At 36.7% G+C, this 17613-nt stretch overlaps 1 protein-coding gene across 2 annotated transcripts in view; it reads right to left on the reverse strand.

The window, feature by feature from the left end:
* Window positions 1-17613, reverse strand: part of MTPN (myotrophin) — a 41808-nt gene that overhangs the window by 4446 nt on the left and 19749 nt on the right. For both annotated transcript variants that reach the window (XR_012629312.1, XM_074871766.1), the window contains exons 2-3: window positions 12637-12750; window positions 11414-11497 (exon numbers count right to left, since the gene is read on the reverse strand). Coding sequence is in view for 1 of the 2 variants with exons in the window: in XM_074871766.1 (XP_074727867.1) it covers window positions 11414-11497; window positions 12637-12750 (198 nt within the window). In the remaining variant the exon portion in view is untranslated. The remainder of the gene's footprint in view (window positions 1-11413; window positions 11498-12636; window positions 12751-17613) is intronic.

The raw sequence follows: 17613 nt of genomic DNA on the forward strand, positions 1-17613 counted from the left end.
GCAGGGAGACAGGCTTCTGCTATCAGGGAAAGAGCCTAGGAAAATAAAGTTATCTTGAGAACTCCAGTAACGCATTCAGAGATAGATAGTTACAATTGCAGTAATTCCTTCCAGGCAGCTCATTTTCTCTAGTACTTTTCAGGTAGCAAAATACAGGCAATACATTTTGTGCATATGCAATGAATTCACTCCAATGACAGGAACAATCATAACATTTACCTCTCCCCTGTCACTATTTAACATCCTTGGCCCAAACAGTATGCAGTATGCTGCAGTATCACTGTTCTGTTAAGTATGAATGTGAGCTGAACCAGTCTGTTCCCAAGAAGTGACTAGCTGCAAACACACACTTAGGTTGAAACCACTGAAACCCATTCCTTGTGAAACAATTATTTTTCCCCTAAAAAAAACCCCCGAGAGATTTAAGAGGTATCTGACAGTTATAATCTTAGTTATGCTGGGAGAAGAAAGGCAACCATGAACATAGTAATGGCTTCTTTTGCAGGTGCTGATTATTTCTACTGCTTAGACAGCACTCTCAAACTAGAATCCACATGGAACTCAAAAAGGCTTCAAAGCTCTTCTTTGATGTTAAGCTCAGAAAACCTGAAGGAACTTAGACTTGAAGAAAAACGGAACTATGCAGTAGACCTGCCAGTATTCATCTTGAATAGGAGTTTAAAGAACTTTAACTTATAAAACTCTCCACCAACGTATGAGCATTTAGGGTATAAAAAGAGAACTTCTAGTTTAGACATAGGACTGCTTTCCACTCTTGTACTTCAGAAAAGTTACAGACATGCAAGACCAGAGTTTCTAAAACAGCTTTACTGGATGTAGGATAAGAGGGTCAGGACTACCTAAGGACACTGTTTAATAAACTCAGTGTTAATAAATTAGGAGAAAGGCCCCTTAGCTAGGTACAAAGATTCCTGCCTGTATTCAACAGAATAAGAAGGAAATAAAGTTCAGGTCAAGAGGACTTCAGTTTTCAGAAGTACAACACTGCCTGGAAGCAGGTTTAATGAAAAGTTCATAAAAGTACAATGATTTCACAGTATTCTCTACTTCCCCAAAGTAAAAAGCTATTAACATTTTATGTTTGTGTTATGTTCTTTTCTTAAAATACACACAGAAATATATATATATACACACACTCTTTCTTTGGCAGGGTAATAACAAACAAGAATGTTTGTCCTCTTAAGTCACTGGGCAAAGCACAGATGTTATACATGCTCCGAAGGCAGCACAATAACGACTAGGGTACAATTGCAGTTAAAATAAAAACACCCTGAAGGCAGCAGGTAAAGGCAATGCAGAGCTGTCACCAAACCCTGCAAAGCTGGAATTGGGGCACTTAATGAAGCTGGTAGAAGACTGCATTACATAGCAAACAGCAAACTTCCAGAACAAGTTGCTGGATGAAGTTAGAAGCAGATGTCAGCTTGTTCAAAAAGAATATGGATGAATTCATGGACAACAAATCTATAAACACTTCTTAAAGGGGATAGATGTGTGTACCTCTAAAACCCCCAATACAACAGCAATGAATGAGGGGAATAAGTGAGCAGAAGTGGTCATACTCACAACTTTTCCCAAATGGCATTCCTTTTGCCACTGTCAGGAGAAAGAAGAGGTGTTAAATTGCCTAACTCTATAGGACTTTTCTTATAACACATTTTTATTAGAAAGCAGAGATCAAATTGCATTAGATAATTTACAAAAAGCAGAACTACTTTGAAAGCTGAATAAATGGATGAGATTTGTCACATCTTTTGCAACAAACTGCATCCTCCATTAAAAACATTCAAAAAGGTTTAATTGTCTATTGTAACATGATATTTGTTTCTCCTACACTAAAAAAAAATCTTTTTACATTACAAAAATAAAAGATTCTTAAAGAGAAGCATGGAATAGTTTTATATATATATATATATCTTTTTCAAATAGGTATCCCTTAAATCCACTATCCCTGAAAAAACTAAAAGCAAACTGAAATACAGGAACTGATGTTGCTTCAGTACTCATTATTTTATCTGTTATTTTGTTTTGTAGAAGGTTGGTACATAACATGACCAAAATAAAAACCTGGTATTTTGGAAGACAATTCAATTCTGATTTTGTCAAAAACTACTAAAAATTCATTTCCTCCCTAATAGTGAAATATGCTCCAATATTATGTTATTTAACAGTAATAGTACTGAAAAGGCAGAAGTGAAAAAAATGGACAAAAGATATGCACTTCTGCTTCACTTTGAGGTCATAACGTGCTGCAAACAACTTTACTGTTTAAAGTTACAAAGGCTACTTGAATATACCTCAAATTCCTAGAAAAATATTTTAAGATTAATAAAAACAATTAAATACTGTTAATGTAGTAGTAAGACAACAAGCCCTGCTGCCTTTGAACTTTAAGGAGGAAGTGCTCTTTAGACCAAACCTAATTACTTTCATGTATTACATTAAGTCAGAGCAAAGCAGCATTTTCAACTGAAACTCAGATGCTGCTAGAGCAGTTTAGGTATCGCTCTGCAAACCTCCATAGGTCTACTTTTTGGGATGTCTGCAGTATGATACTCCACACACTTTTATCAACTTGAAAGATACACTAAGAATTCCAAAAAGTATTGCTAGGCTACATACACTGTATAAGCAAGGCTTGATAATTTAGAAAGGAAGGATTATTTAAAAAAGGTAGTTTCATAGGAATAGGCAAAATGAATTCTTCAAGAGATATGCTTTAAGGATATAGTATTTTGATCTCTTGCCTGACCAAAAAAAGTATTTATTAGAAAAGCATGTTTCAACGCTGACCTAGAGGGTTTATACTACTCTGGTAGCCACAACACCATAAGATTTAACTAATTCTGCTTCAGTAAATTCACTTATCCCTTGTTGAGGGCAGTAAAAATCATCTTCACCCATTATGTATTTCACTGCTCAGTGTCCTTCAATTTTTGAGAATTAATGAGATACTATATTATTATCTACTGGTAATAATAGGTTAATTAAGCTTCCTGGATCTAGCATACATGTAGCAGCCATTTGTTATTCTAAACATTAAACTTTTGTGCCCAAATGGAAGCTAAAGTCTTTTATAATGTACAGAAAAGTTTCAAGTATAAATCCTCACATTTTAATTTTTCCCACTTAATATTTTACAGTTTTATAACTAATTGGCAATTTCAGACCAACACTGGACCTTTAATCCCTATAGGTTTGGAATGAGTGACACCATTTGAACATTTTAAACATGCCAACAAAAACTTTGGTTTTGATTTTTAAGTTTAAATTACCACATTATCAATATTTTGGTTTAGTTCATATTGGGCAGGCCTGAACCATCACAGACGACCACAGCTGTGCTATGGTGAAAACCATTTAATGAATCCAATCTGTGAAAATCATAACAGTAATTGATTATGGCTGATCATGATGATAAGCACAACAGCAGTTCTTGAAATTCACTCAATCATTTGTAATCTCAGCTTTTGAAGTTTTCAAACTGCATCTAAGTTCTTATAATAAATCAAACAGCATTGCTGATTCCAAAATGAAAACATCTGAGCAAGGCATCAGGAAGTTAAACTCCACTGAAATGCTAACTTCAGAAGAAAGTGTTTAACAAAGGCCCTTTTGAGAAACTACCTTTGGAAGAGTGTATCTATCCTTAAATTATGTTTGGTGTTTATCAGTAAATTCTATGTATGCACTGTAATTAGGAAGAGTCATATAACTATTCCACTTTCCATAAATAAACCAACTTGCATAGTTTAAAACAAAATAACTCTATGTTTGTTATATCTGGGGTTTTTTATGTTGGAAGAAATGTCTAAACTTGAATACCAACACAAATTATAGTAATAAGTGAAGCTACAGTTCAAAGTACCTTAATCATAAAACCATAATTAAACAAATTTTTTTGCTATGCTTCATGAATAAAAAATTAAAAACAAAGTATGGGGGGTTAAATGCATGCAACCATTACAATAGGTGAAAACTTGTGAAAAACCTGTAAAACATAAAACATTGTCAACAACTTCAATACTGAACAAAGGATTTACAAAAGAGTAAAGGCAGCATTAGAGAGCTGTTTGCTTTCTGAAGCTGCAAAATTACTGATTAAACTGCTGGAGTACTCATTGGCAACCACCAATGAGTATTAAAATCACATTTCAAATACTTCCTAGAAAACCCACCAGGAAATTCCATCAAATGATTCTTCGCAGTACTTAATTCACCATTTTTGATGAATGTACTTTACAAGGTCAAACCACATGTTATGATATTACCCGCCTTTCACAGAACATCACACTTTAAATGCTTGCAGGGATTTTAAGAAGAAACTTATGGAGCTAAATCACTTGGTTTAGAGAGGTCTTCATACCCCTCCAGAGACAGCAATTTGAAAAGCTAGAATAAATGTTATAACACACACAAGATTAAGGAAGGAGCTCTCCTGCAGTTTTCATATTGCTCCAGTTTTAATATGTAGCCAAACACTACAAGATCACCAGGTAGTTTAGAAAATGTCAATTGTGTCATAATTTGGAGCCCTGGCTGACTCAAGACAGAATTTAATGCATTCTTAGGGGTGTATTGGAAGAGGTGGGAAATAAGGTCTATGAAATCTAAACTTATGCAGATGTTATCAGCTCCAGTTCCCTGAAACTGCCCAAGAGCAGTAGCAGCACAGTATACATCGTTTTGGCAGGCATAATATTGTAGACTTTTCTTCCTCTACCAGTGAAACCCCTTCTCAGTGAGCATGCAGCTACAGATCCTTTTTCAAGCATCTATTTCACTTCACTTCTCATCTTAAAGTCTCATCCCACCTACAATTATAGCTGAATGTTACTTTCCATACAAAGGTCAAAACCATTGTTATTAACCCAAATTGGTATTTGAACTTTGCCCAGCCTATTTTTAGTATTTTTATTTTCATTGCTAAAATGAAGCAACGCGAAGCTTTTTTTTTTTCTTAGAAAATGCATGTATTTAATTACAAATACATTTTCCAGGCAATTAAACTATGCATCCAAACAACATGATTTCCTGTGGTCAGGCACTTCCAAACAGAGCCCTTCCAACATAAGCTTCTAGCCAAATTTAGATTTCTACAGATCTTATACTGTACAGCTAAGGAACACAGACTTGCATGGAAACAAAAGGAATATAGCTGTGGCAAAAATTATGCCAGGGCTAGATAACCTTTAGCTTTCACTATTTTTTTTCTCTTATTAAAGAAGTAGTAACAATGCATTAATCCTTCAGATATAACAATATCGCATGCACCTGCTACCAAATGACAATAGCTGGTGTTGCTTTAGCTTATCAAAACTAATGAAATCAAACCAGGCTTTCAGAAGGATGATGACAAATAGGCTTGCAAAAAATATTTTACCCATAGTTCAAGAATAAGCATGAAGTATGGTAATAGAAAGACTACTTGTGCTTTTGCAACTAACAGTATAAGGCAAGTGTGGATATAAGGGACACTACAGGGCTAAAGGTACTTCAGCTTCATCCTTCCCATCTGTTTCATGTCTCATTCTCGAATTTAATCTGAAACTCATCCATCTCCTACAAAAACAATGCCACAACAGACAGCTGAGCAAGCATTTAGTATGTGGCAACAAGCAAACACTATCTGCCATCTACAAAAACCGTAATCAAATCCAGGAGACCACTCTCTGGAACTGGTATGGCAGACTGCAAAAGCACTAAAAAAATTCCAAGGCAGCAGCTGAAGACACCTCAGTTCTGTCTCTTGATTTGGCATCAGTGTTTCTCCAATTCCATAAACACAAGGAACTAAATCTGCAACAGAACTTTAATTTGGAGGCCTCAATTGGCAGGAAACTAACTACAGAAATTAGCTTGCAATAGGGACAAATGAACAGGGTGAATGCCAGCCCTATTGCAAGGAAGTAGTAGGAATATGCAAGTTAGAGCATTAAAAGACTGAACAGAATCCCCTGCTCTGCAGGCAACTAACCTTCGCATTAGCTTACCTGTAACATGGCACTGCAGCCTGATGTTGGTAGACAGCGTGCTCATCTCGCCCACTGAAGGGACAGTATGGCACGAAAGACTGCATACAAGCACTCCTTCACTCTTCTGTGATTAAAACTGCTGCAGACCACCACAAATTAAACTTCTGAAGACAACTCAAGTATCTGGCTGGGCAGATTTAAACGTGACTGCACATCGGCTGTGGCAACGCCTACTTAATTAGGTCACCCCCCATCTCTGCAGACCCTTATCAATCCTGACAAGGCTACTGATGAGGTGGTTTTTTGTAAAGTCTTGCTAGATTCCTCACCCATTTCCAAATGCTGCTACACAAAATCCATCTTAGGAGACTGGTGATACTGTAGAGACTTCTTATACCATTTGTCTTGTCAAACTGCAGCCCCAAAAACTACTTTAATGCTAGATTATTTTAAATTGCTCAAGGGCCATTTTGTATATCACATAACACACTTTTCCACTTTGTTTCTTCAGAAAGCAGCATGTTAAATTGTATCTCCTTACTACAGTTACGAAGGCCCCAAAGTTATTCAATTTAAGGGTTAATGTCACTGGTAAGAGCTTCTGGATTTTCAAAGGAGCTTATTTATATCATTTTATATACATTTAAGCCTGAGAGCCACATGACTTAGATACAGGATATACAACCCAACACAACTCTCCCAGCAATAGTAATTTTATTCAGAAGCTGACTAAACCTAGCCACAGGTAATGCTTCCATAATGGTGGTGATGCTATGACTGTATAAACAATGTACTATTTTATTCCAGAGGATTGAACACCAACATGATGGAAAGTTGAATATATTCAAGGAATGACAGACACTGAATTTGGCTGATAGAAGGCATTTAAGAACAAATCCCAGAGTCATCTACTACAACAGTGGCATTCTTAAAAATTACTTGAAGATAACCTCTTGGGGTCCCTTCCAGACTTTCTAAAAAATATTTAATCTGTGTGTTAGATGTAGTCTAACCTGATGTATCTACACTTTTCCTCAACATATTCCTACAGATACTGCAGAATAAAGTAGAAAGTTCTGCTTCCGAGACAGAGGGCTCATCCAAGGTATCACCCTATGGTACTGTCAAACCACATTGGTGCTTCAGGGAGCTCTTGAGATTTTGAAGCATCTCTCTTCCTCCCCTGCGTTCACATAAAACTTCACATGTGGGCAGTTCCCAGAGGAAGTTTGCTTCCTCAGAAACTGTGAAACCATTTGATTCTGATGCATTGCTAACCCCAGTGAACAAGAACTGGTCAGATGGTTGGGGCTATAGCAAGAATGGCTGGGAGCACTACTTGAAAGTTAGAATTGGCTTTCTACTGCTTCTCAGAAGACATCAAAAGAGCTAGTATTTTAGGACTAAGAGCAACATCTTTAGCTTTGTTCCTCCTGTAGTCCTTCCAAATGTAGTCTAACAGTTAAGTTTTCCATAAGAAAGTACAGTTAGTGTCACCTGTGTGTCAAATAAATACATACAATTAGCATAATAATTCTTACTTTAAGAAAAATCCAAATGGGTTCATCAGCTTTATAATTAATAACTGAGCTCTGAGGAGCATCTTATTTCCATTCCAGCCCAATGAAAGAACTGTTTTTTAACTTTTTACAGTGTCCATGTTGAACTCTTCTGCTGAAAAGGGTGATAGGGAACAGAATAAGAACTATTTCAAGTCATCCTAGCACCCTATGCTAACCTTAGAAGTTCTCCCTCAACTTACCAATAAAAGAGCAATATCAAGTTTGACACATTACATCCAGTGGATCAGCCAGAGAAACCACGAGCTTTCACTATTCCAAAAAGTCATTTGTATTTAACTTCCATGTGTGAGAAACATTTGCTAAGAAGCCCAAAACAGTCCTTTCTGAGGAACAACAAGAGTAACAAACTGTGCTTTATTACAGGAAAGCCTTGCTGAAAGTTAATTGAAATTCCAGAAAACAAATTGCAGCTTTTCAAGGGATAGCAGTTGGTATAATGGATTCAACTTTTAGTATCATCTACAGAAAATTCTATTAGTCACGTGATGTGTACACTAAAAATGTTTATGGAGACTGAACTGATAAGAGTCAGCATAGGTCCCCCAGCACTTTTCAAGTTAAGCTCTTACAAGTGTAAACTGTTTCTAATATGAGCTTAGAAGAAGCTTGGCTGCGTTTCACCTTGCAACTGCATGATCACCAGTAACAACAGCAGAAAACACAGGTTTGCAGCAGCCCAGGTTACTTCAGCTTAAGATCAAGTGGCCACTCTAATCATTCCAGTCAGTTTAAGAGCTTAGAATCTTGATTCAGTCTCTCTACTACTTACATGTATTTATTATTCTCTAAAAGTGAATTATGTCCCAACACTTTTAATGCTTTTATTGCTTTCAGTGGAAGATTGTTTAAAGAATGCTCTGCGGTCATACTACATGAAAGAGTAACCAGCTTACTTTCATCAGATGAACAGATCTACAGTAACAGAAAGCTTACAAAAATGTTAGAAGTCACCTTGACTATGCTAATCTTCTTCATATTCTGTACTTTAAGGTATATTTTTTACATTTTATGTCCAGTTAACATCTGAAACATTTATTGGAACATCCCTCCTCCTCTCAATAGCTCAGGAGTCTCATGTGAAACATTTATGAACATCCCCACAATTCATAAACTGTAGAAGGCAGTACAGAATGTTAGCTTAAAACAATTCTATTTCCAAATCAACAACTGCATCCAACAGAATTATTTATATTAAAATCTAATCTTAGCAGGTGAAGAGGAAACAGTCTTTTATACCTTACATATTTTTAACTTGATCAAACTGCTAACTTTTTAATATTTGTGGCATGCAGACTAAGGAGATACGTATCACTATTCAGCAGTTCTCAAAACTTATGAAAGTACAAAAAAATCATTATTTTTGTTTTCCTGTTTAAAGATATGTAAGGAGGTTATTGACTTTTAGTTCAACAGCTTAAGGGATATTCTATGAGAGGCCACATATACAAGAGATCAACTAACAGGGTAAATGAAGGCAGCTGGAAGTAGGTACACGTGAAATAATGAAACTTCTTAGCAGTAAAGTAGAAGTGTAGTATTTACAAAAGAAAAAACAGCTTTGAAGAAAAATTTTAACTATATTGGTCCCTCATCTGCAGTTCCACTATTTACATACACTAACATCAGACATTTAATATTTGTCCTGCACTTGGAGTAACAATAAAATACACCCCACTCCACAAGTAACTAGGAAGCACATTAAACAGTCAAACAGTAAGTAATTTTTAGAACTTTCATAAGGGTTGAACTACCTGGTCTTACAGATATCTGCTACCAAAGAATGTATGAGATCAGTCTATGTTACAAACAAGGTGTGACAGATGTTAAAACAAGGTCTGTAACTGTATTAAGAGAAAGAACAACCTCTTAATATGAGATCTGCCTTTGAGTGAGCTGATGAACAAAGTTCCAGCTCATAACTATCTCATCAGGTAGTCTATGTGAATGAAAGCAAGCAGATGTGGTACAACATGTAGTGAGACCTCACCTGGAGTGCCACATCCAGCTCTGCAATCCCCAACATTAGGAGGACATAGATCTGCTTGAGTGGGTCCAGGGGAGGCCAAAAATATGATCAGGGGCTGGAGCACCTCCCTTATGAGGACAGGCTGAGAGAGTTTGGGTTGTTCAGCCTGGAGAAGAGAAGGCTCTGGGGAGACCTTATAGCAGCCTTCCAGTACCTAAAGGGGGCTACAGGAAAGATGGGGAGGGACTCTTTATCAGGGAGTGTAGCGATAGGAGGAGGAGTAATGGTTTTAAACTGAAAGACGGTAGATTTAGATTAGATGTAAGGAAGAAATTCCATACTGTGAGGGTGGTGAGACACTGGAACAGGTTGCTTCGAGAAGCTGTTTATGCCCCCTCCCTGGAAGTGTTCAAGGCCAGGTTGGACGGGGCTTTGAGCAACCTGGTCTAGTGGAAAGTGTCCCTGCCCGTGGCAGTGGGGTTGGAACTAGATGATCTTTAAGGTCCCTTCCAACCCAAACCATTCTATGATTTGCTCTGCACAAGGAAATCTGAAAATAGAAGCTTTCCCAAACTATTCATTTGCAGCAACATTTTTCTAATCTCATCTCCTAGTCCAAATTCATTTTCTTATAACATTCTCCACATCTTTGTAAGATTGCTTCATCTTTATGACTGTTGAACTAACCGATGCCATTCAAATTGCACCAAGTATAGAGATCAATACATTCTCACAAGCTGTGTGAAAAATAGCTGATTCAGGAAGGACCTTAATGCCCTCACTGACAGACTACAATGAACGCACAACCCTTACAAGTTGCTGGACAACTCCTGTGTGAACTTAAGTTTTGAGGTATATTATCTATTATTTGAGCAGCTTATTTTGAATGCAAAACACCTCAAAAGAGAAATGGAAAGAAATACAACATGGAATAAAGGATACCTTTTTTGTAATGTGTATATAATTATCCTAAATGAAGGATCAGTCCTCACAACAAATTCAAGCAAGTTGCATGCACCATTTGAATCCTAAATTAACAGTCACAGCATTTCTTCACAGAAGGGCATAACCAACATTAGACAGAATCAGAGAAGTGAAGTGAAATTCATGCAGCATTAAGGCAGTTAAGGAAAACTTTACCTTGGAAGTGGTATATGAAAACTTTACACAGAAGGTAATCCTTTGGCCAAATGATTTAAGCAGGTTCACATACTGAAAATGCACTGTTAACCTCCACTTTTCAAAGTAAATGAGGCATAACAAGAAGCAGCACATATGAATGGAGACAAAACATTGCTTGAATTAACTACTGCTTTGTAAATTGGATCACCTTTGTAATATGAATCAAAGGAAGGGCAGAAACAGATTAAGCTTATTCTCCTCAGGACAAAATTTACAAGCTCTGTAACAGAGAAAGCTTGTCTTCCTACTTTTACTTCCCCTCACTGCCAACTAAGATGGGTTTTCAGTCATCTGGCAAAAGCAGAGGGAAACCACACCTCTGAGCAACTTCACAGTGGAGACTCCATCACATGAAAATACTTAAGCAGCTCCCAAAGCTAAATCCCACTCCTCCCTGTCTGCAGAAGGAATGCAATTTTTTTCTTGCCTGATTTACTGTTAACTGATCTCTAGCTGGAGCTCACAATACTGTTAGTGGTCACTATTACTTTTGCTACACTGCAAAAATCCTGGAACTTTCTCCTTCAACTACCTTCTCCATAATCAGAGTACCAACTCTGGTTTACCAACATAAACAGCATTTGTTTGATGTTCTGAACTTATCTGGAGCATCATAATCTTACTGAAAAAAATCATAGTAATATACTTTTCTAATGGATAACTCGTTCTAAACATTTGTATCTCACCTTTGACAGAAGTAATTTCACACAGGAAACATGGCCCTCATAGACTGCTGATAGAAGTGGTGTGATATTGTGTTTGTCTGGAGCCTGTAAATTGAGACACAGTTATTTGAAGCACAATTTCACACAGTGTTAAAAGGTTTCACCTAACTTTTAAATTTTATTTTGCCAATATTAGAGTGAAGGTAAGGATTTAAGAGTATTATCCAGAAATGTATTCTCTCAAAATTTTTACTCCTCTTAAGAAAAGTCATTGTTTAAAAAAACCAGTCAGGTAACAGCAAGATGTCTTCCATAAGACTTCTAGGTATCCCAAAGTTTGTCTATTTTTTTTAGGCCAGTGATAGGAATTGAGGGGTTTCAGCTGACAAATTTTGCCCAATTTAGAAACACTATTCCTAACTCTCCGATTTCTCAGCCATCCTGACTTCAGAAACCAGTTTTGGCTGAAACATTGTTTGGGCTGTCTTCTCCTTTCTAAACTATAGTCCTGGAAAGATTAAGAAATGGAGCAACTGAAATGTTCTTATTTTTTCCTCTATTTTTTCCTCCTTTCCAGTTAGGAAAACTCCTGAGGAAGAGATAAACTTTCCAGCACCAAGGAAAAAATTCAAGTAATTTTGTTAAGCTAAAAGCTAAAGCTAAGATGTCTTATACATTAACTTTCAGATGACTATTCTAAAGCACAGCGTTTGGGGTATATGGTTAAAGTATTCAGAAACTTCACTTCATGGAGAACACCACTGTTTTGAAGTGCCAGTACAGCCCAGCCAAGTCTTCTCATGATAAAAAAGCTATGCATCTCAAGCTACAGCAAAATGACTAAGTTTGTACAAGTAAGAATATCTCCAAAAACAGAGAAGCACACCAATTTAAACAGAGTTGATCCCGCCCTGGCCAAGGATGCATTCTGAAGTCCCTTCCAACAAATGTAATATGTATTTCATATAAATTTTATTTAGATGTGATTACTGAATTTATTTTTCTAATCATGGTCAAATTAAATTTAAACTTTTTATAGCTACAAACAACTTTGCCTAGTAGGTCCAAAAAGAAAACATTAAAACATAATTTTAAGCTTCTAAGCTCTAAGAGACCACCTCTCAAATATTTTTAAATGCATCAAATTGTTTAATTCTTTCAGTAACCATTTAAGCACTTACATCAATCCCTGGAGGGGAGGGGGGGAAAGACCCTAACATCTATTTACAAATTGATGTACATACATTTATATCAGCTCCTTTCAATAGCAGAAACTCCAGAATCTCAAGCTGTCCACAGTCTGCTGCATAGTGAAGAGGCTTCCTCCCACCTTCAAGCGTCCGGTTGACATCTTCACCCTTCAATGTAAACATAATTCTAATAAGCAAAATTTTAGAGGTAACACACCAAGAGCAGCTTGAAAAAAATCCAACACCTTCAAATATGCTGAAGAATGTTCAATTCAAATATTTAAGTCACTGCACAAGAAAAATAAGAATTAAGGTGCTCGATTTCTTCTCCCTCATCCATGCATTTAAGACTATAAGACAGCCTTGGTTCCTTTTTCCACACTGCATCTCAAGTGTAGTGAGTACTCAAGTGCACTAGGTAACTCATATGATTAAAAAAATGAATGAAAAAATAATCATTAGAGCTTGTAAAAAATGCTCACATTGGCTCATTTTGCTTCTCCTTCTCCCCAACTGGGATCCTAGTTATCTGGTAGAGTTACTTTAATTGCTTCTATACATATGGAAGTTTTGCACTCTGAGAAACCAGATGCATAGAAATAAGTCAGCATCATAAGTACATGCGACTGAGTACAGACCATCTACTTATGAAACTGCCCATTCTATTTTATAAATAGCACCTGCCAATTCTACATGATAAAAAAGTCTGAAGACAGTCAACCAAATCAGGACAGAAGAAGTTGCATTCTAATGCCACTCGTACAAGTGGATTGAGACATCTCTTAAGGCGTAAACAAAATTTAATTTGGTGAGTGCTTAATCATCTTTATTTCTTCACCTTGGGTTGTGCAACTAAGGATAAACTGATTTGCTGCACTTCAGTAAGGATGTGAAGTTACTGGAAACCAAATACTGACAAGCTATGTGCTGACTTCTTGTTCGTATGTACCAGTAACATTAGTATATTAAGAAGTGGCTAAATTAAGCATCATACCTCAAGCTCTGCATCTCCACAGAAAAACAATCAAAAGAATTTTAGCTACAGCACTAATTCATACTTCCCTCACTCCTGCCCCAAATCTCTAGGAAGTTCACAGAATAGAGTGCTTGACATACATCTTCCAAACATTACCTCCCTTCTGAGAATTATCAGACAGAAATCTTATTCTGCATTTGATCTTCTGTATTATCAGTTTTATACTACCAGCCAAATAACAAGATGGCCTCAGAATTCTCTCCTATCAATAGGCTGTTCAATTCTTCTCATAATATACCTTGCTGAAAGTCAAAGCAACACAAGTATTTAACTTCAGGTGTTTAACTAAAACACTGTACATTCTGTGGTCTCAGAGGTCAGGATCCGGTTCTCACACTTTTGAAGGTTCTGGCTTCAGAGTAGCATGAATTAGCAGCAAGTAGCACAATGAAAAGAAGTCTGCAACTGCTGTTACTGACCCTGAAATAGGGATATGGCTTCTGAAGCATGTTGGACATCAGGAAAAAGGTATTTTTACTTTTATCTATGATTTTCAGAACAACAACAAATTGTACTTCTAAACAAAGTCCTCCACAGCTTTAGCTATGTGAACTATCAACACAGTTTATAACTTAAAATTCCAACATGACTAACTGAAGGTCTAACACTTTGTTTACCAGTAAAAGTTGTTGCAGATAGTCTTGTGATGTCACTTCTCTTTTGCTGAATTTCAGTACAAAACGTTGGTGGGGATGTTAACGACTGTGTTCCAATTAAAAAAAAAATCCAGATCACAGTACACTAAGCACACAGTGCCGTTGGTCTGAAAAGCATGTAAGGAAGCAGCATACACTTAGTTTATGTAGAAAGTTGCAAATAATTCTTATTTGCAACTTCCCAGTTTTAAAACAGCTGGCATTTCAGTAACACACGATGTTTGCAGATACATTAAGGATTGGGACATATGTTTAGGAAGCCAACCATGTAAAAGCCACACAATCACTACCTCAAAACAGGCTCTAAAAACTCCTGTAATATCTAACACATGCTAAAACATGGTAAGTAAGGGCATAAGACAGAAGGACAAGCAAGCTAACTCCTGGGACAGCACACAGTGAGGCTACAAAGTTCACATTCAAAAAGAAATTTAGAATCATGTCTCAAGATTAGGACAGTCCAGCAAGGCTCCCGTTCCTTAAGCTTATAAATATTTGGCTCATTGGCTTACACTAGAGGATTTTTTTTTCTTTTTAAAGAATACACCACAGATACCTCTGTTCTCTCCTAAACTGTGGAATAAATTCCTGCTGGACAATGGACTTTTGGAAGGAAAAAAACAACACCCGAACACCAAGTCTTCTAAGTTTCCCTTAGAGATGATGAAAGCTTATTAGCAAAAAGTCAGCAAAGACATCCCAAACATAAGTTAGGCAGATTTGAATAACAGCACTGAGAAAAATGTATCAGCAGCATTCAAAGTCAAACATCAGAATGTTTCAGTCCAAATTAACAGAACCAAGACATCCTATAAGTTACAAAAATAAAAAAAGCAAGTACTCCTCAATTCTGCAATAAGCAAAGTTGAATATCCAGTTGTTTCATGTGTGTGAAAAGCTCCTGTAAAGCAGACCACTGAATATTACAAACCTTCATTTGACCCTTCTTAGAAGGAAGGGAAGACAAACAATCTATTTCATATACAGGGATCAAACTCTAGGACAAGCACCTGCTGTAAATGCAGTCTCTAACACATGTACACCAAAAGTTGCAAGACTCTTCATAGGTAATTTCTCTATGGCCTTTAGATCTCCTGTTTATATCGCCTGGGGCATCTCCCCACTGAAAGAACAGTGGTCTCCAAAGTGGGGTGAAAGACAATCAATTAGGGTTTGAAAACAAACTATTTTTTTGCACTGTTAATAAAGTGTAAAAATAGCATTTATTTAATCTTTTTTCATCTTTAATTTCCATTATTGGATGTTTTATAACCTACTGATACATAGTACAGTAGTACATGTGTATAATTTATAAATAAATATACAGATATTGGTGGTGTATGCTCAATTTTTTTTATTTTTTACAGATAGGGGTACCTGATCAAAAAGGTTTGGAGACCACTGGTCTAGAGCTCTATCTGTATCCATGGAAACAATAAATGAATTCTTTAATTCTTTTTCAGAGGTAGCTTCATGCTGGAAGACTAAACAGTTTCAGTGGAAGTTTTATAGGTCAACTAAAAACCCCCTAAAAACCCTACCCCTACACACAAATTATTCCAATTAAAGACCAATAGTTATAAAACTCAAGAATAGCCTTATAGTTCCACTTTTGTAAAGAGAAAGTGCCTTTAGACATGAAAATATTCGCTTTATATCTTTAATTGTAGTTCTATTAAATGTTTCAATCTTTATCTACACCAGCTGCCATTTATGTGCTTAAATAAGTCTTCAAGATACAAGTTTCATATAAAATCACCTATAAAATGGGAAAGTCAGAAAACTGCTTGAACCCTCATGATCCAAATCGGTAGCACACGAGTGTCAAAGACAGTAGTTACTACAGCTGCAGCAATAAACCTTTTACTTGGCAAGACATGATGTGAAACACATCTAACATCCCAGATAAGGTTGTCAAAGACTATCTAAACAAGCTGCCGTTCTCCTTTAAGCTTAGGATGTACAATCCTGTGGGTGTTGATTTTTGTCTTCATTGGATGAGCACTCCAAGTTGGATTCTCTTCCTCTTCCACTTCAAGTTTAGCTAAGCCAGGGAGAGACGTTGACTTATGTGGGCAGTTGGGTTCTCAGTTTTGACAGGCTGGCCAGCCATGACAGACCAGATTTTGTATAGGAAACACATCTCTATATGGTGACATCTACAAAGTGATTGACTATGCACTAGAGAATTCAAGCACATTAGCAAAGAAATTATATATTCTAGCTATGGCAACAAGCTCCAAATGCCGATTCACATCTTCATATGATGAAAGAACATCTAAGCATAAGGTCAAGATTTGAGCTCCCTCTCATAAATAAGGCAGCTCTGGTGAAGGTGTGCCTAATTCTGTCAACAGAATGAGACAATGTGGTCTCAAGCCCTGTAACAGGCTGAGACAGAAAAAAGCACAGGAAGTTATGAATCAGAAGATTTATGTCTATGTAAAGTTTTCTGAAATTACTGTGGTTTTGATAATATTGGCCAAAGACATGATACTGAATGCTCTGAACTTGGGTATCAGCAATCGATGATTCTCAGTACTGACCTCTAAGACAGCAAAGTAACCAATATTTTGGTAGGCTGAAACCAAGACTGCACTAAACAGCTGCTAAAAGGTTTTCTTTAAAAGAGACCATACTCCACACAGGCATATGGTCAGAACCCACATGAACTGACAAAGAGCAGCATGATTTTTCCTTTACACCCACAGGAACAAAATCTTATACATTTTAGACAAAAAGTGACAGAACAATTATCCCAGAAAGTTTTATGGGACTTTTACTATCTTCTAGAGTCTAACAGAGGAGCACCAAGGTTAATAGTTATGAGGGTACTTTGGAGAAGATGCAATTAAGCCAGAATCAAAGAATCATATCAACTTCAAAATAAAATATACCTCCAAAGGCCACACCTCTCCTGAAAGATTATTTATTTTTACTTTCTAGAGTGGACCTACAAATTCACTAACAATTGTGCAAATGTTTATGCAAAGCCTCAGAAAAGAATTTGCCCTTCCTAAAGGGAAGACAAGATCACCACTAATGACCTTCCAGAATACACCGAATTTACTTAGTCAGACATTTAAGGCCAAGTCTAGCATAAACCAAATCAGTAATGTTTTCCTTTGCAGATCACATACATAGGACACCGGCTATGCAATAACATTAAAAACCAGTTCAACACATGAAACATCAGAACCAGCAGTTAGCAGGTATCTGCTTTAATCCCCTCTATTAAAATCTGATTACAGGTGAAGAAAAGCCTCTCTGTGAATCGCCAATTACTAAACAAGACAGCATGAAAGAAGATTTTTATAACATGTTGATCTTATGTCCTAC

Source organism: Strix uralensis, chromosome 5, assembly GCF_047716275.1.
Source record: "Strix uralensis isolate ZFMK-TIS-50842 chromosome 5, bStrUra1, whole genome shotgun sequence".
Taxonomy (NCBI): domain Eukaryota; kingdom Metazoa; phylum Chordata; class Aves; order Strigiformes; family Strigidae; genus Strix; species Strix uralensis.